Here is a 17621-nt window from a genome sequence, read left to right as displayed (position 1 = left end):
ACCATACTTGAGACCTGGACATGTGGTATGTGTCACATACTGTCCTCTCCAGCTCTCCCTCCCAGATGCCCCCAGTGATGAGGTTGCAAACGAGGGGTCCGGAACCCTGAGTGAAGATGCTTCAAGTCCCACATTTGAAAGCACAGTCTAGGTTCCAACTTGGAGGTCTACGCTGGCTGGGGAATTTCGCATCTGTTCCCTCCTCACACACAGCCTGGGAAGGCAACCAGCCAGCTGCCCATGCGCCTGAATATGCCAGGTGCTAGACTACAGCTGTCCCCATTGTTCCCCACCCAAGCAGGCCACACTGGGTGGGGCAGGCCTGTGTTGGGTCTAGCAGTGAGGCTGTCTCCACTGCAGGCAAAGCCAGCCAGAGTCGGCTCGGAGCAGCCCTTTTGAAGGGTGAGAGCTGCCCCTAATCGGTGAGGTTATGGGAAAGTACAGGAGGGGAGGGAGTACAGGTCTGGGTGGATCAAGGGCCTCCAAAGAAAAGGTGAAATTTTCTGCTGGGTTGAAAGAGGAAGTTGAAAGGAGATTGAAGGAAGGAGGCTGAAGGGTGGAGGTGTACATGAGGAGGGTGGTTAGCAGAAGGGTTTAAACTGCAGGGAGGTAGAAGCAGGGGCTGGGATCTACAGTCAGGGTTGCCTTCGCAGGAGCCTGGTCACCATGCCCGCCCCTCTGCTCCCGCTGCTGGTGCGCACGCTGCTGTCCCGCCTGCTGCTGCCTGCTGCCCGCTTGGCCCGCCAGCACCTCCTGCCCTTGCTGCGCCGCCTGGCCCAACGCCTGGGCTCACAGGACACTCGGGATGCTGTGCTGGGCTGCCTGCTGCTTGTCCTCAGCCAGCAACATCCACCAGACGCCAGGGAAGCCTCCAGAGTGGACCCTGAGGAGCAGAAGGAGAGGCGAGGCCCCCGAAAGTGATGCCATGCTCCTGGCAGCCGTGGTGGCAAAGCACTTCCCTCTGGAGTGGGCTGGTCCTGGCACCACTCGGCCACAGCCTGGCATGGCACTGGGCATGAATGGGGTCCTCCTGAAAGGACTCCCTGAATCTGGCCTCCAGCAGACAGGGACCTGGCCTCCAGCGGACCTGGCCTCCAGCAGACAGGGACAGCAAAGCCCAGTGATGCACAATGCCTCACGGTGGGGGGCTAAGTGGTATTTTAGCTCAAAGGGGATATGTGAATCCAAACTGCCTTCCAGACCTGGGACTGACCTTTAAAGAATAAGACCCCTGGAGGCTGACCTACTCCCAAAGGCCAGAACATAGCAAGGATGGAAGACAGCTCAATAAATACCTGCTAATTCCTGGGGTGCCTTTGAAAGTCTTGTCACCCATACTTCTGCCCAGCAAGACAGTTTGAGCTAGCAGGGAGGGGGGCACCCAGTCTCAAGGTACTCTTTTTGATTTTGTGGAGTTTTGTTTGTTTTGAGACAGGGTCTCACAGTGTAGCACAGGCTGGCCTTGAATTTGGAATTGGCAATCCTCTTGCCTCAGTCTCCTGGATGCTGGGGTTGATGTGCCACCACTGCCCACCATAGGCACCTCCCTTTGGCTACTCCTTCCATTTCCAGCTCAGCCCTTAAGACCTGGAAGCTGTGGGTAGTGCCTGACTCGGTTGGGAAATGGTGTTGCTCAGCGACCACTAACGGTTCTGGGGCTCCGGTCTGTCGAGAGAAGCAGATGGCTTGGAGGCAGGGGGGCTGTTTGTCTTTGAGCAAATTTGAGGACATCTCAGCTGTAGGGTGGGGAAGACAATTCTGTTTGCTAAAGGACCCTGGGGACAAGTGTGAGGGTGCTTCCCAGGAGGGCTGAGGGGATCTGAAAACTGGTGCCAGCCTCTATTGCCCTCCCCATGGGGGCCCTGTCCCACAGACTGTGACACATTTGCATCCAGGCCTCAGGATCATTTGTCTGTGGTTCTCAGCAGCCATCCTAGACTCCAGGATGGGCTGGGGATCCAGGCTAGGAGGAGACAACGTGGGACACAGGCCCCTGTAGGGGAACCCCATCCCCCGCACCCGGCCTGACCCGAGCCGACCCGCTTCTTCCCGAGTCCTTCAAGGCCAGGGCGCATGCCCAGCCCCCTCCAGGTTCTGCGTCCGGGTACCCCAAAAGGCCGGCCGCGGGGCGCTTTCACCTTCCCGGCCAGGCCGGCCACGCCTCCTGGGCCTGTCGCGGCCCCCCCTTCTCCTCTTCCTCCTCCTCCCCGCCCCCCTTTTCTCCCACCGGTGCCAAGGCGGCTGCATCCCCGCTGTCGCAGTCCCCCTCGCCGGGCAGCGCGCCCACCTGTCCCCCTCGCCATGGCTGCGGCAGCGGCTGCGGCCCGGAGGTGAGGAGGCGGGGCGAGGTGGGGGTGGGGTGCAAGTGGGGTGCGGTGGGGGTGGGGTGGGGCGGAAGCGTCTGCCCAGGGCCGGACGCCTCAGCCGCCCGCAGCAGGTGGGAGGGGGCAGAGGTGGAAGGGGAGGGGCTCGCGAGGTTCCCACGCGGCCCGGGGGCGCACGCGGGCGGGGACCGTTGCTGGGCTTAGGCGCTGCGTCATCCGGAGAGGCCGTGCCTGCGGTCTCTTCCAGAGAGGACAGTTGTCAGGGAGTCTGGAGGTGACGCTAGATGACTGCCCTTCCAGCACCTACTCTTGGTCCCAAGGTCAGAGACTTGCCAGAGCAGAGAGTAGCTGGCAGCGGCCTGAGCAGTTAGACCGGAAGACCAGGCCCAGGCCTAGATAGCAAAAAAAGAATGCTTGAACTCTGACCTAGTACCCACGCCGTGTGCACATCTGTCACTATTTAAAATTTCCGATATAGTGTGCACTGTGGGTCTACATGAACACCCCCTCACGCTTAAGGTTAAATCCAGGGACTACCAATGGACTGCATTTCCAGCTCTTTTTTATTTTTTGATAAATTACTCAGGCTCAGTTGAGCATGCTGATGCATAGGATAATCCTAGCACTGTGGGAGGCTGAGGCAGGTGGATTACACATTTGAGCTATGCCTAGACAATTTACCAGTTTAGTGACACCCACCCTAAAAAAATTTTTTTAAATATGGCTGGTGATATAATTCAGTGAAGATCCTGGATTCAATCCCCAGTACCATAAAAAATAAAATTAGGCTGGCCCCAGCCTACAATCCTCCTGTCTCAGCTTCTGGACTATCTGGGATTGCAGACTTGCACCATCCTTTCTTAATTTTTATTTTTATTTGTGATGAGGGTTTTTTTTTGTCTTTTTTTTTTTTTTTTTTTTTTTTTTTTTGAGACAAAGTCTCACTATGTAGTTCAGGCTGGCTTTGAACTCACTATGTAGCCCAGGCTTTCCTAGAACTTTTGGTCCTCCTGACTCAGCCTCTAGAATAGCTGGGATTATAGAACTGCACCATTCTTCCCATTTAACTTTGATTTTTTAAATGTTGCATTCAGGTTAAGCGTGTAGCTCAGTGATAGAGCACATCCCTCCTAACATATAGGCGACCCTGAATTTGATCCTAAGCACCATAAAGCAACAGAAAACAAAATACATACCTTACAGTTATAATTTATATTGATCACTGAGTTTTTCTGACATCCCCTTCAATTTGACTTTTTAGGCCAAACCTAGCCTGACTGTCATTCCAGTCCTGCTCAAGGACCTGTGGTACAATCACAAATCCAACTGAGAATGGGTGGGAGGCATCCTGGTAACAGGATGAGGATGGAGAGGCTGCTTGGGCTGGGCAGGAGAAAGAATGCCAGACACAGGCCTGGGTGTGTTTGGGCTCCCACGCTGTCCAGCAGGGGGCCCTGGCATCTAGCACCCAGCTCTGCCTGGGAGTCGGTCCGTGGGTGCTGGCTGGGGCCAGGCGGGTGCGTGCCAGGTGGGCTTCTCTCCAACAACAACAAGCTTGGCTCTTACCATCTACCAAGCAGCAGGGAACCAACCTCCCCCGTTTGCCTGACCCTGTGGCTTCTTTCCACTACCAGCTCCCTAAGCACACAACTTGGACCAAAGGCCACCAGCCTGGTGTGCCCAGCAGATCTCTGTGACCACCAGTCTGCTACCTTCTTAAGGTCAGAGCCAGGAAGGAAGGTGGGAGAGGGACAGGGGCCAAGGCAGAGGCGGGTGAGGACTTGGAGAGGAAGAGCCAGAGATCAGACAAAACAGGAGAGCGGGAATCTGGGCAGGCGACAGACCAAGGGGCAGCAGCTAGAAAAATACCACCCACGCCAGTCTTCCTGCCCTGTTTGCTTAGCGCCTAGAGAAGCTGTGTGTCATCTCTGTAGGAGTCAGAAAGCCCTCCTGGAGTAGCCTGGGCAGAGCCCACTGTGGAGGCCCAGGCTTGGTGGGACAGGGTGTGGCTTCATACCACCTCCCTAGGCTGCTCCTACTGCTAATTGTTAATTAGCGGCTGCGGCTTCTCCAGAGGCCAAGGCCCTTGGGTATCTGGGTTGTGTGTGTGTGTGGTGGTGGTAGGGGCGGCCTGGATAGGATTTTCTCTCCTGAGGACTGTGCAGATTTTGAGTTATTGTTTAGCACTAAGATCTGCTGTAGGGGGAACCCCTTTCTCCATTTACAGCCTAACAAACATTCTTTTTGTGGCTTGGACCTTCTCACTGAGCTGCATCCCCAGGTCCCCTTTTATTTTTTCTCTTGAGACAGGGTCTTATTAAATTACTAAGTTGCCTAGTCTGGACCCTGGGCTCCCCATCCTCCTGCCTCAGCCTGAGACAGTGCTGGGAATGTAGGCCTGCTCCACCATGCCAGGCTCACGGGATGGAATCCTGTCCCATCGGAAGTAACCCTCCTCAGCAGCCCACCCTCCCTGCTCCAGGCTGCAAGGATGTGCACACTGACCATCAAGACGATGGGAACAAAGTGTCCACACAGGATGTGGGCTTCTTTTGGCCTCCTCTCTGTGCCTCGGTTTTACCAAGTGCTGGTGTAGGAAATAGAACCAGGAGGAGGCTTCAGGGCAGTGTCTCTTCCCCTTCACACACACACACACACACACACACACACACACACCCTGGTGTCTGGGCAGGGGACGGGGTGGGGGGGGTGTCCCATAATCTGGGACACATAGTCTTCCACACAGGACACAAAGCAGCTAACTGGGGGGACTCAGCAGGATAAGGGTGTAAGAGCCTTCTGGAAGGGAAAAGGGGGGAACTAAGAAGATGGGGCAGAAAAAGGGAGCGCTGGGGAAAGGAGAGGTCTGGCGCTGGGACGCCTGGGGGCACACTGGCGGCGGATGGGGCTGGGAAGGCGTTCCTTGGGAGGCAAAGACCCGGGGTGTCCCTTGGGGGCCTGAGTGCCCCCTGCTGGTTGGCGGGGCGGGGCCGGGGCGGGGCCAGGGGAGGGCGGGCGCGGAGGGGCGCTGGGCCGGCTGAGAGGACTCCCCGGCGCGGGAAGTGTGGAAGGCCGGGTCCGCAGAGGAGTCGCCGGACAGGTGCGGCGCGGCCGGGTGTACCGGAGGGGCGACCCGCTAGGACGGGGTGGCGGCGGGGACCGGGCAGGGGCCCCGCTTCCCTGAGGCGCGAGAGAGCAGAGGCGGAGCACGTGGCGCGCGCGTCCGGGGCGCGGAGTCCCCCGCCAGTGCCCGCTGTCCTAGAGCCCGCTGTCGTCCCGCCAACCTAGAGGGCGGCCCAGGGTAGGGGGTCGGGAGCGCGGGGTGGGCGCCGGCGGTTGGTCTGCGCGCCAACCGCCTTCGGCCCGGGCTGCTCCCGGCGCGCCAGGACTCGCGGCTCCTTCCCGGGCAGCAGCATGGGTTCCACCGGCGCCCTTGGGACCCTGACCCGGGCCACCCCCAGACCCTGGATCCCCCTCGTCTCCGCCACGTGAGCACTCCGGGCCTGGCCCGCGCTTCTGACACTCTGGGACCCCACCCACCTTCCTGTCTCATTTGTTTTGTTTTTGTGGTACTGGGGGATGGAGCCTACTGAGCTGCAGCCTGAGCCCTTTTTATTTATTTATTTTATTATTATTAATATTATTTGTAGTAGCGGGGATTGAGCCCAGTGTCTTCAGATTGAGCTACCTCTCCAATCCCTTTTATTTTTTGTTAGTATTATTTATTATTACTCTTTGCAGTACTAAACCTAGGGATTTTACAATGAGCTGCATCCCCAGCCCTATCTTGATGTTTTATTTGGAGAAAGGGCCTCACTAAGTTAACCAAGCTGGGCCCAAAACTTTCTATCCTCTTGGCTGAGCCTCCAGAGTAGCTGGGATTCCAGGTGTGCGTCACCAGGCCTGGCCTTACTTTTTCTCTTTAATTGGCACTCAGACCTGCATGGCAGCCCAGTCTATAAGCAGACTTTGTCACTAATCCTCTCCCCAGAACTACCCTAGAGCCAGCTGCATGGAGTCTGAATCCTGTATTGATGCTCAGTAGCTCTGTGACTTTAGGCAGCTGACTCAACCTCTCTGAGCCCCCTCACTGGTACTAGCTCCAGGGGCAGGAGGAAAGAGGGGCTCTGCAGGTAGTGATTGGCCCAGTGTGGGATCACAGGCAGGGGAGACTTAATGTGGCGCAGAGATTTGTGTAAGACATTGGGGTCCAGGAGGAGTGGCCTGGAGCCTGGGGCAGGGGAGGGCAGGATTTGGTGGCTCTCTCAACCTGTAGAGACAAGCAGTTGAGGCAGGCCAGGGCAGGCCAGATGACACCAGGAGCTCCAGCTAATATAGAACCCAGGTCACTGCTGGGGGTCAGCAATGCTGGCCTGTGGGCCGAGCAGAGGACCCTCTGGAGGTGCCCAGTGCCCAGGACGGGTGGAGGACACAGAGCATAAAGAGCAGGGCTGGGGCTCCTGGGAGCCAGCGAAAGAGCTGCAGACCAAGCCCTGGTATTGGGAAGAGGGTCTTGGCCTCCACCATGGAGGTCTTCCAGCTGGCTGGGGGGTGGGAAGGAGCTGGCTGGCAGGCAAGGTCCTTAGCAAGCATTCCACGGTGGCAGGATGAGAAGGTGTCTTCTGCTGCCATCTCACCCTCGCCTGCAGCCCACTGAGGGCTGAGTGGGCCTGTTGGGCTAGGGATGGGAAGTCTGGAATTTGCCACAGAGGGCTTCAGAGGAGTGGTGATTGGCTGCAGTGCAGAAGTCCGCTGAGGGTGTGTGTGTGTGTGTGTGTGTGTGTGTGTGCGCAAGTGAGTGTGTGTGCACTGTTGCCCAAGGTACTGCATATGAGTGCTGACCACTGAACCCCAACCCAGATCCCCTGTTGCCTTATCACCCAGACCCTGGGTGTCCTTTATCTTCCCAATACTGTGCTCCCAGGTTTCATGTGAGGCCTCTCAAGATAGGGTCTTGTGAGGCCCAATGGGTTCTCTCGTGCCACCTTTCTCATTCTGGACCCTCACCCAGGACCCCACGGACAAGGCCCTGCTGACCCTGTTCCAGGACCGCCCACTGCGGACTGTTGGGGACCCCTCCACTTCTACCCTTCTGCCTCTAGTCCAGGCAGCCGGTGAGCATGAGGTGCTGCATGTGGGCGGCGGGAAGCTGTCCAACCTGGTGATTTTGGGGTGCCTCCCTCCCACCAGTAGAGAGGGACACTGAGGCATGCACTGGAGGCTTTGAGCCTCTGACTCTGGCCTGTGCTCTGCTCTTGCAGTCTGCTTTCAAGGCCACTTAGAAAGGGGAAGAGGATAAGTGGGCTGGGATTAAGACAGAGAGGAACTGGGGAGGAGGGGAAGGGATGACCCAGGGCCAGAACTGGGGGGTCAGAGGAGAGGCCTGGCTGAGCTGTGGGAAGGGCTGTGTCTCCACATTCATTGTGAAATGTTTTCCTGGAAAACTGGTCAGGACCTGGAAAGCCCCCGGGGGTGGCTTCCAGTGGGAAGGATCACCCACAGCCCCCAGGTGGTGAGGCTGGAGCCCGAGTACCTCCAGACAGATAGACTCCCTGAGCCTGAGCCGGGCTGAGGAGGTGCAGGGCCGGGGAAGGTGGGGAGGTCGTAGCTTTCCTGCTTTGTGCTTTCTCTCTTGCCTTGTCCACACTCTGTCCTTGTAGCTTTCTCTCTGTCCTGTCTTCCTTCCCTGTCATCACTGCCTTCCCTGACTCTCTGTCTTCTGCTTGTCTTCCCTGTCTGTCTCCCTCCTTCCAATCGCTCCCTCCTCCTCCTCCTCTCCCGCTCTCCACCCTTTCCAGCTTCTAAACTGCTTGGCTGCTGGGTAAAAATAGCGCAGCAGCGGCCAGGCAGAGAACCAGGTGGAGGCCGAGAGGGCGGGGGCTGTAGAGCAGGTGGGGGTCCTGTGGCATGATCCCCAAGGGCAGGGCCCAGGGGTCTTGGGCTCCTCCTCCTGCTGCCCTGCCCCTCCTCCTCTGTCTGCCAGAGATGGAGAAGCAGGGCCTCACTGTGCCTCTGTCCCCAGCCAGCACCGCAGGGAGGGAGCTACTGTCTGCCAGGCACAGCCCAGAACACTGGCACCATGACAACCAGTCACCAGCCACAGGACAGGTACTGGGACCAGGGTGGGATGGGGATGGACTCCAGGGCACGGATCTCCAAGGTTCTGGGTGCTGCAACCTTTGGGTCTCAGGGCTGCCATAATTGACTGGTCTTCCGGCCAGGTGGCTCTGAGTTAGGTCTGTGTCAGATTGGGGAGCATACATGCCTCTGCGGGGTGCTGGCGGCTGTCCCCAGGAAGGCAGGGTGGGTGGAAGCAGTCCCTGTCTGCAGGGAAGACAAGCAAAAGACAGAGGGGCAGGGAAGGCAGTTTCCAATGTTGCTCTCCAGGTAGGCTCCTCCCATCTCCGCTTCGGGGAGACATTTGGCAGCACCCTCATTTCAGAGCACATCTGGCGGGACTTGCCCAGTCTCTTGGGGTTGCTGGAGGCCTCCACCCCTGATGACCCCAGGTCACCTTGGCCTTTGACTGGACTTTCCTCCCCTTCCCAGCCCTGGAGCCTGAGAAGCCCTCCTTCCAGACCTGTGGTTAGGACAGGAAATGTGTGTTTTGGAGGGAGAGGCTAAGCTGACTCAAATTCTCCAACAGGGATCCAGAAAGTTGGTGAAGCCATGTCAGGCCCTGTCCTTACTGTTCCTTCAGGCCCCAAAGCCCGCTCAGCCTCCCTCCCCGTGCTAACTCTCTCCGTTGCCAAAGGCTGTGAAACTAGGGCGCATCTGACTGCGACCCACCATCACTATGATGCCTGGGGTGGAGCCCAGGGCCCCGTGCACTTGGCCTCACTTTGCCAGGGAGCCCTGGCTCTTTGAGGAAAAGGGAGCCTTTTCACTTTCTGCAAAATAGAAGCAAGAATAGCCACATATGTCAGGCCTAGGGTACAATGCCTATGATCCTAGTATTCTGGGAGGGTGAGGTGACATTGTGAATTCAAGTTCCACCAGGAAATTCAGTGATTTAACAAGAGTCTGCCTCAAAATTAAAAAGAGTTTGGGAAGTAGGTCAATGCAATGGCCCTGAGTTCAAGCCCAAGTACTTAAAAAAAAAAAAGTCCTAGTGGCCAGGGATTTAGCTCAGCGACAAAAGCATCAGCCTGGCAAGCATGAGATTGTGAGTTCCATCCCCAGTACCTCAAAACAAAACAAAATAAATAAATAAAAGTCCACTTCATAGGTTCCATTTGGAAGGGAGATGTTTGGGCAATGTGGACCTGGGTGCCCCCTACCTCCTGTGTTCCCACATTGCCTGCTGCCACACCTGGTCCCTTGTCTGCCACCTAGTTGGAATGCTATAGCTTCCCAGTTGCCACTGACCCTGTGACCTAGGTGACTTTGCCTGGGCATTGTGCCTTTATTCAGGGCATCAGAGTCTTTGCCCCAGGAGGATCCATGAGGGCTTTGGGGTATGCCAATCAGGCACTGACCCAGCCATTGCCCTCGTGAGGCCTGATAGTGCAGGCACACACATCCTGGCCAGAACAGGCTCCTCACTGTCTTGGGGATGCTGTGGCAGCCACAGGTGGGAGAGACCAAGTCTCTGAGCTCACAAGCAAGGCCTACTAAGGAACAGGACCTGGCCAGAGCTGGGTGGCCCACATTTACACTGGATCCAGATCGTATCCAGTGACCCTGGACGGCCCTAGAACTCCCAGCCTGCCCTAGGGCACTGTGACCTACACAGGCAGTACTATCTGGCTGAAGAGAAATCAGTGAGACCTCACTTTCCAGGTGTTGAGTCGCCACAACCTCCCACCCCACTGGTCCCAGAGCTGCTGGGGGCTTCTCCACCTTGGAGGCACCTCAGGAACCCAAGCTCTAACCTACCTGGTGACTGCTGGTCACTCGCACCTCTCCCACTCCTGGGCCCTTCGGGTTGTAGGGTGTCTCCTGAATGAAGGTCACCCTGATCCCCCAGCCTACTGGGTCCCCTATGGCTAAAAACTGAGGTCCTGTGTCCCTGACCCTTTTTCTTCCAGCTCATCCTGTGCCCTGTGCCAGGACCTGCATGCACACATCTTGTGGGAGGATGTAGGCATGGCTGTCCTGTGCTCTGGCGCACCTGGGGAACCAGGGGCAGGGAAGGAGGGTAGATGGTGGGTGACTTGGCCTCTCTTTCCTCCTGTCCCAGATACAAAGCCGTCTGGCTTATCTTCTTTATGCTGGGCCTGGGGACGCTCCTTCCCTGGAATTTCTTCATGACAGCCACTATGGTGAGGCTGGGGACCAGCTGGGAGGGATGGTGAATCCCCTAGGTGCCAGGTGCCAGGATGGTGAGTCCCCTGGCTACCAACACTCCTTCCTGCACTCCCACAGTATTTCACGACACGCATAAAAGTGCCCCAGAATGTGTCCTCAGCCACTGCCGAGCCGAGCACGGACATCCAAGCCTCAGCCTCCCCCGAAGAGGCCACGTCGGAGCGGAACTCCCTCAGCGCCATCTTCAACAACGTCATGACCCTGTGTGCCATGCTGCCTCTGCTGCTCTTCACCTGCCTCAACTCCTTCCTGCACCAGAGGTGGGCGCAACCACTCCACCTCCTTCACCCCACTGTGCCTGGCCTGCCAGCCCTCACCACCCCCTGCCTCTCCCTCTGCAGGATCCCCCAGTCCGTGCGGATCCTGGGCAGCCTGGTGGCCATCCTGCTGGTGTTCCTGGTCACCGCAATCCTGGTGAAGGTGCAGATGGATCCTCTGCCCTTCTTTGTTCTCACCATGATCAAGATCATGCTCATCAATTGTAGGTTGGGTCGGGCTGGGAGGACACTCAGGGCAGTGACAACCCAGACGCCTGAGAAGCCTGGACCTGGGCCATCAAGACTCCTGGGGAGCCTGGCTGACACTTACCCTGTCTATCCCCAGCATTCGGTGCCATCTTGCAAGGGAGTCTCTTCGGCCTTGCTGGCCTCCTGCCTGTCAGCTACACAGCCCCCATCATGAGCGGCCAGGGTCTGGCCGGCTTATTTGCAGCGGTGGCTATGATCTGCGCCATTGCTAGTGAGTCTTGTCTCCTGCCTGTGTCCCTGGATGGGATGGGGAGGGAAGGGGAAAAAAGGGATGGGCTGGCTCTGACCCCAGACACTGTCCCCCAGCTGGCTCAGAGCTGTCGGAAAGTGCCTTTGGCTACTTCATCACGGCCTGTGTGGTGATCGTGTTAGCCATCATGTGCTACCTGGCTCTGCCTCGGCTGGTAAGCAGTGGAAGAAGCTGGGGTTTAGGGATGAAGATGGGGAGCCCAGGGGGACGCTCCTGGGAGAGGCTGGAGTGCTGGCAGTGCCTCCGATGCCACCTTCCTGTCTCCTTTGCTTGGTAGGAGTTCTACCGCTACTACCAGCAACTCAAGCTCGAGGGTCCAGGGGAGCAGGAGACCAAGCTGGACCTCATCAGTAAAGGTCTTGGACCTGAGGAGGCTGAGTTGGGTGGCATGCTGGGTGGTGGTTGCAGGAGCAGAGGGCACACAGATGGGTCCACCATCTTAGCTGAAGCTGTGAGCCAGGGAAGGACAGAGGGAATGGCTGGAGCAAGGGACAGCAGAGTATAAGGACTGGGAGGACTGATGGGGTGGGGGGACCCTACATGAGCCCTTAGACCAAAAGGACTGGGAAGCAGTTTCAGTAACGCGTCCCAGGGTTCCTGGCGCCTCCTGGCGAAGAGTTGGAGAGTTGTCAGGCAGGGCTGTGGCTGGGTTAAGGGCGACCTTGTTGCTCTGTCCTGCTCACAATGCAGATCCTTCCACAGCCTCTCACCCACCTGGAGAGGAGCCACGAGCAGGTAAGGAGGAACCTGTAGTCTCAGCACCCAGCTCCCAGCCCACTGGCAAAAGTCCTTCCATCAAGGAAATCCTGAAGAACGTAAGCAGCCAGGCCTCTCCGTCCCCGCCTGCCTTCCCCCAACTGTGGTCACCCTCCCTCTTCTGCCTGCTCCCTTCTGACCTGAGCCTGTGCCCTCCCTGGTGTGTGTGTGTGGGGGGGGGGGGAGCGGGTTCCTCAGTTCCTTCATGACAACTACTGTAGAGATGCAGAGCTGGGGTGAGACCTCTCCTCCCTCCAGATCTCAGTCCTGGCCCTCTCTGTCTGCTTCATCTTCACCATCACCATCGGGCTGTTTCCCGCCGTGACTGCAGATGTCAAGTCCAGCATTGCAGGCGACGGCCCCTGGAGTGAGCATGCCTGGGTTTCCAGCATGGGACACAGCCCCACACAGGCCTGGGCATGGGGTGGGGTGGAGCCAGGGTTCTTCGGCCCAGCTGCACCTTTCTGGGCCCAGCTGCACCTTCCTGGGCCCAGCTGCCCTTCCCAGGGCCAGAGGTGCCCTCTCCATTGTGCACCTAGAGACCCAGAGCCCGGGAGGTTCAGGTGCCGAGCTGCTTCTCCTTCCTCTTCAGGGGACTACTTCATCCCTGTGTCCTGTTTCTTGGTCTTTAATATCTTTGACTGGCTGGGCCGTAGCCTCACAGCCGTCTTCATGTGGGTGAGTGGGGAGTGGACCAGGCCTCTGTGGGAAAAGGGGTCCAAACAGGCCTGGAAAGGGAGCCCAACAGAGTGGTGGGGGGACCTTTTTTTTTTTTGGCAGCACTGGAAACTGAACCCAGGGCTTTACACTAGGCAAATGCTTTACCACTGAGCTGCATCCCCTTTTATTTATTACTATTATTATTGTTACTATTTTTATTTATTTATTTTGTTAAGGCATGGTCTCCCTAAATTGCCTGGCATGAGCTCAGACTTTTCCATTCTGCTGCCTCAGCCTCCCAGAGTGAGCCCTTATTTATTCTGAGATAGAGTCTTGCTAAGTTGCACAAGGATGGCCTTGTGGTCCTCCTACCTCTATCTCCTGAGCTCCTGGGATGCCAGGCATGCACCATCATGTCCAGCAGACGACTCTCTTAAAAGTTCAGAGATAATTCCTGTGTAGCCAAAGGGCCCATTTTAATGGGGCCGTACTTTGTACGCACAGCCGGGGAAGGACAGCCGCTGGCTGCCGAGCCTGGTGGTGGCCCGGCTAGTGTTCGTGCCTCTCTTGCTGCTATGCAATGTGAAGCCGCGCCACTACATGAGTGTATTCTTTGAGCACGATGGCTGGTACATCCTCTTCATGGCTGCCTTCGCCTTCTCCAATGGCTACCTCGCCAGCCTCTGCATGTGCTTCGGACCCAAGTAAGTGTGCAGGGTGAGGCCTGGAACACCTTGGGACCTTGGCAGAGCAAGAGAGAGCGAAGGAAGCGTCCCAGGCCAGGGGCATCCCATGGGGGGCCTGGGCTTGCCGTGGGCGGGGGGGCCTGCACCCTAAGGGAGGGCAGGCGGTCTTGGGACAGGTGGGTAGTCAGTAGGATTGGGTGCTCAGATGTCTGGGTCAGATTCTGGCTGGTCCTCAGAAAGTGTCGCTCTCCGTCCTCCAGGAAAGTAAAGCCAGCTGAAGCGGAGACAGCGGGTGCCATCATGGCCTTCTTCCTGTGCCTTGGCTTGGCGCTGGGGGCCGTCTTCTCCTTCCTGTTCCGGGCCATTGTGTGACATGGGTGGGCTGAGGACCACACGGCCTGCCCGCCTCCTGCCCTCGTCTTCTGCTGGGGATGCGAGGCGTGTCTGCAGGTCTCCTCTTCTGCCAACTCCTGCTTTCTTCTGTGCAGGGCTCGTCTGGCCAGGCCTGGGGAGGGGGTCCAAGCTGGTGGACATCAAGGATGTGCCCTGAGAGTCCCAGGGGACATGGGCTCTGACTGATGGCTCTGATGGGAGAGGCGTGGGCCCTGCAGGCGCACACATGTGTTTGGTGTCTGTTCGTTCATCTGCCTACATCACAGGTGGCTGAGGGCCAGGACTGACCTTTGTATGGTCCGATCTCAGATTTCCCCTCCTTCCTCCCTTTCTACCCTGTCCTGTCCCTAACCGTCATGCACCCTGTACAGTTGCCATTTTATTGCCTTTTTTATACTCGACACAAGCCAGGTGCCTTCTGAGGCTCTCTGATTAAATAAACTTTTTTTTTTTCTCCATGGTTCCCCATATCTTTTGGCCAGGGCTTGGTGCCTTAGAGAAGAGGGTAGAACATAGGCAGATGGATCCAGCTTGAACCTGATCCAGTGTGGACTTGGCCGGGGTAGCCTGGATCTGGGGGTGGGCAGGTACTGCTCAGTCTCAAATGGGCTGCAGTGCCCCCTGCTGGACCTTCAGGGAGGGACAGGACTCCTGGGCCATGGCCCAGAAGAGGAAAGCCACCGTCTTCGCTTTTCTTTGCTTTAGCATTCACTTTTTCATAGGCTTGGCTGCCGGGCATCTGCTTGTGTCTGAGTGATACTCGTCCCTCCACAGCCTATTTTCCCTTTGTTTTCACCCCGCCCCGAAGCTCTGTCCCTGGTCCCTGAAATGAGCTTTGCAAAACTGGCCAGCTCCACCCAGCTCCTGGCTGGGCTCCACGTCACTGAGCAGGAGGAGGCTGAGGCCTGAGGGTTCTCCCTGCCTGGCACCTGGCCTGCCAGGCTTCCTAGGGAACAAGGGGCCTATGTTTCTCTGTGGTGGCTGAACCTTCCTTGATGGCTCTGTCTGAGGGGAGAGGGATGGCACAGGACTTGGAGAGAGCCCAGGAACAGTGACCTGCAAGGAGGGTGGGGTACAACTCTGGGTCCCCATTGCCCGCCCCCCAGAAGGAGGTGGACCCTGTGCCCAGCTGGCACATTTTCCCCTGGTCCCTGACCAACAGATCACACTTGAACTGGCACCTCTGTCAGGACTTCCTTTTTTATTCTCAGACAGGGTCTTTCGATGTAGTTCAGATTGGACTTGAATTTTCTATGTAGACCACACTGGCTTCCAACTCTGTGATCCTCCTGTCTCAGCCTCTTGAGTGCTGGGTTTGGTTTTGTTTGTTTTTTATCTTTTTGAGACAGGGTCTTGCTATGCAGCTCAGGATGGCCTTGAGCTCACTTGGTAGCCCAGGCTGGTCTCAAACTCAATGATCCAAATGCTGGGATTACAGACATGCACCATTACGCCTGGCTTGAGTGCTGGGTTTCTAAGCATGTGCCACCACACCTGGCCTGGGACTTTCTTTCTCTCAGGAACTTAATTTCTGGCTGATACCCAGTGGGTGCTGTTGGTCATTCTCTTTCCCTTTGATGAAGGAAAGCACTGGTGAGTAGTTAAATGCACCATTGTGTCTGACCAAAGTCCAGGTGCTCATTTGTCAGGCTGGAGCATGTATCTGAGGTGGGGACAGGCCCACCTCCTTCAGAATCAGTGGTCTGGGGCTCTTGCCAGCAAATTGCATGTGGCCAATTTAGGCTCAGGGTGAGCACCGCCTCCTCTGCCCAGCCACAGCCTCCCTGCCTTCCCATGGTCCCCAAACCCCAAGTTCCTCAGCACCAGTTGCTGACAGCCAAATTCTCCCTGTGTTCTTTTAGGTCACCTGACCCCATGCCTCAGCAGGCCACAAGAATAATCTGAGAGCCAGCTGAGGGGTGTGGGGTTCCTCTGCCCAGCACATGCTGCCATCTCCCTGTGTGGCTGTCCCTCTGCTGGTGATGGCATGTCTGCACCATGTCCTCCTCTGCACCTCAGAACTTCTGCAGTGTTGTCACTTACCTTCGATCATGCGCTAATCTTAGCTACAGGACTGTCACATTTCTGAGGCTATGGCTGGTGCTTTACTTGATTCTTGGCCTCATAGGAACTTGGAATGTTGGCTACTGGGCATCTGCTTGTGTCTAAGTGATACTCGTCCCTCCACAGCCTTCATCCACCCAGCTATGGCCATGTGGCACTCGTCTGGGTTCCCAGACATAGATTCCTGTCAAACCCTCAGTGATTTGAAGGAGGAAATTGGTGTTGAAAAAATGGCTCCAAGTCTTTTTAGTGCAGACACCAAAGCCTTGTGGGTTCCTGTCACAGATGCACGATGACTCGAGCATGAGTGGGTGCGGCACAGTGGGGTGAGGGTCTACCTACTTTGGACTCTCTCACGGAGGGACCTGTACCCCTGCCCATATTGACTTTTTTAGTCTTTGGGGGTAAATGTTGGGGCCCTAAGCACTCATTTTTATTTGTTTTTGTTTTTTAGAGACAGGGTCTTACTACGTAGCCCAGGCTGGTCTGGAACTCACAGGTTATCCTTCTGAACTGAGTGCTGGGATTACAGGTGTGTGCCACCACGCCAAACCTTTAGCACTCTTGAAATACTGAGGCACCTGTAATTCCGGCATTCTGAGAGTCTGAGGCAGTAGGATCACAAATTCAGTCTCATCCTAGGTGATTTAGTGAGCTAGAAGGACAGCATTTCAAAAGTTTATAAAGGGCTGTGGGTGCAGCTAAAAAAAAAAAAAGGATCCAGAGATGGTGGTGTGTGGGTGTAATCCAGCATTCAGGAGGCTGAGGCCAGCCTGAGCTACATAGTAAATTCAAGGTTGCCTGAACCACATGCAGAAACTCTATCTCAAAAAACAAAACAAGACAGAACAAAAGCCCTGAGAATCCAGTAAGATTAGTGGCCTTTTTTTTTTCTTGGTACCAGGGATCAAAGTGACAGCCTTGTACTTTGCCATGCAGGAACTTGTGCCACTGAGCTAAATCTCTGGTCCTGTTTTGTTGCTATGTAGTCTAGGCTGGCCTTAAATTTACAGCAATCCTCCTGCTTCAGCCTACCAAGTGCTGGAAATACAGGTGTGCGCCACACTCCTGGCCTCAGCAGCCTTTTTTTTTTTTTTTTTTTTTTTTGTCTTTTCCCTTTTTACCGGTACTGGGGATCGAACTCACAACTTCCTGCCTACAAGGCAGGTGCTTATGCCGCTGAGCTAAATCCCTAGCCCCACCTTTTTTCTTTTTCTTTTTCTTTTTTTTTTTTTTTTTTTTTTTTTGTGCTGGGATCAAACGCACAACCTTGTGCTTGCCAGGCAGGCCTTTTATGCCGCTAAGCTAAATCCCCAACTCCTCAGTAGTCATTCTTGAAAACAATTGAAGCCTGAGATTTGACCTGTAAATCAGAATGACTTTGAGGAGAGGATGGGAAGAAAAGGATAAAGACAGGAGAACCCTAATTCTTGAAGGAAAAAAAAAAAAACCCAGACTACTGTGTCACCAGATAGTGATTTGAGATGAATGTGAGAAGAAAAATGCAAAGTCACTTTAAAGAGACAGCTGGCCCAGCTAACAGCCAGCTTCTGCAGGTGGTCAGCCAGCTGATCAAGCCTGGCCAGGTTGGCAATGCCCACCTGGAGCCTGGGGGCCCGTGTGGTTCCAGGGCAAGATGGCATAGAGCGTG

The 17621-nt window shown here is 56.1% G+C and overlaps 2 protein-coding genes across 6 annotated transcripts; both read left to right on the top strand.

The window, feature by feature from the left end:
• Positions 1–284: 284 nt before the first annotated feature.
• Mymx (myomixer, myoblast fusion factor) lies at positions 285–2111 on the top strand. 2 transcript variants are annotated; one of them, XM_023566649.2, is made up of 2 exons: positions 285–422; positions 654–2111. In XM_023566649.2, exon 2 carries the CDS (start codon positions 667–669, stop codon positions 919–921), a length of 255 nt encoding a protein of 84 aa, XP_023422417.1. In that variant the 5' UTR covers positions 285–422; positions 654–666; the 3' UTR covers positions 922–2111. The 2 variants fall into 2 exon arrangements, with proteins under 2 accessions (XP_023422417.1, XP_023422418.1); XM_023566650.2 differs by having other exon boundaries at positions 304–402.
• A 1910-nt stretch (positions 2112–4021) lies between these two features.
• Positions 4022–14362, top strand: Slc29a1 (solute carrier family 29 member 1 (Augustine blood group)). Of its 4 annotated transcripts, none has more exons than XM_013156882.3 (14): positions 4022–4045; positions 7336–7438; positions 8347–8432; positions 10507–10588; positions 10692–10894; positions 10976–11115; positions 11238–11372; positions 11468–11565; positions 11689–11767; positions 12114–12226; positions 12426–12534; positions 12760–12845; positions 13332–13531; positions 13774–14362. In XM_013156882.3, the coding sequence occupies exons 3-14, from the start codon at positions 8404–8406 to the stop codon at positions 13883–13885; spliced, it is 1386 nt and encodes a 461-aa protein (XP_013012336.2). In that variant the 5' UTR covers positions 4022–4045; positions 7336–7438; positions 8347–8403; the 3' UTR covers positions 13886–14362. The 4 variants fall into 4 exon arrangements, with proteins under 4 accessions (XP_013012336.2, XP_013012335.2, XP_063094868.1 ...); XM_013156881.3 differs by having other exon boundaries at positions 12102–12226; XM_063238798.1 differs by lacking the exon at positions 4022–4045 and adding an exon at positions 5348–5424 and having other exon boundaries at positions 12102–12226.
• Positions 14363–17621: the final 3259 nt, after the last annotated feature.

This window comes from Cavia porcellus, unplaced genomic scaffold (genome assembly GCF_034190915.1).
Source record: "Cavia porcellus strain 051 isolate PalLab524CR breed Dunkin Hartley unplaced genomic scaffold, mCavPor4.1 scaffold_28, whole genome shotgun sequence".
Taxonomy (NCBI): Eukaryota; Metazoa; Chordata; class Mammalia; order Rodentia; family Caviidae; genus Cavia; species Cavia porcellus.
This window is presented reverse-complemented; position numbering and strand designations above follow the sequence as displayed.

What these genes read in the sequence shown, in the direction of transcription:
- Slc29a1 (XM_013156881.3), top strand. Translation starts at nt 8,404, where the DNA reads ATGACAACCAGTCACCAGCCACAGGACAG. An exon ending in TCTTCATGACAGCCACTATG is followed by an intron (nt 10,589 to 10,691) that starts GTGAGGCTGGGG and finishes GCACTCCCACAG; the next exon opens with TATTTCACGACACGCATAAA. An exon ending in CAAGATCATGCTCATCAATT is followed by an intron (nt 11,116 to 11,237) that starts GTAGGTTGGGTC and finishes GTCTATCCCCAG; the next exon opens with CATTCGGTGCCATCTTGCAA.
- Mymx (XM_023566649.2), top strand. Translation starts at nt 667, where the DNA reads ATGCCCGCCCCTCTGCTCCCGCTGCTGGTGCGCACGCTGCTGTCCCGC.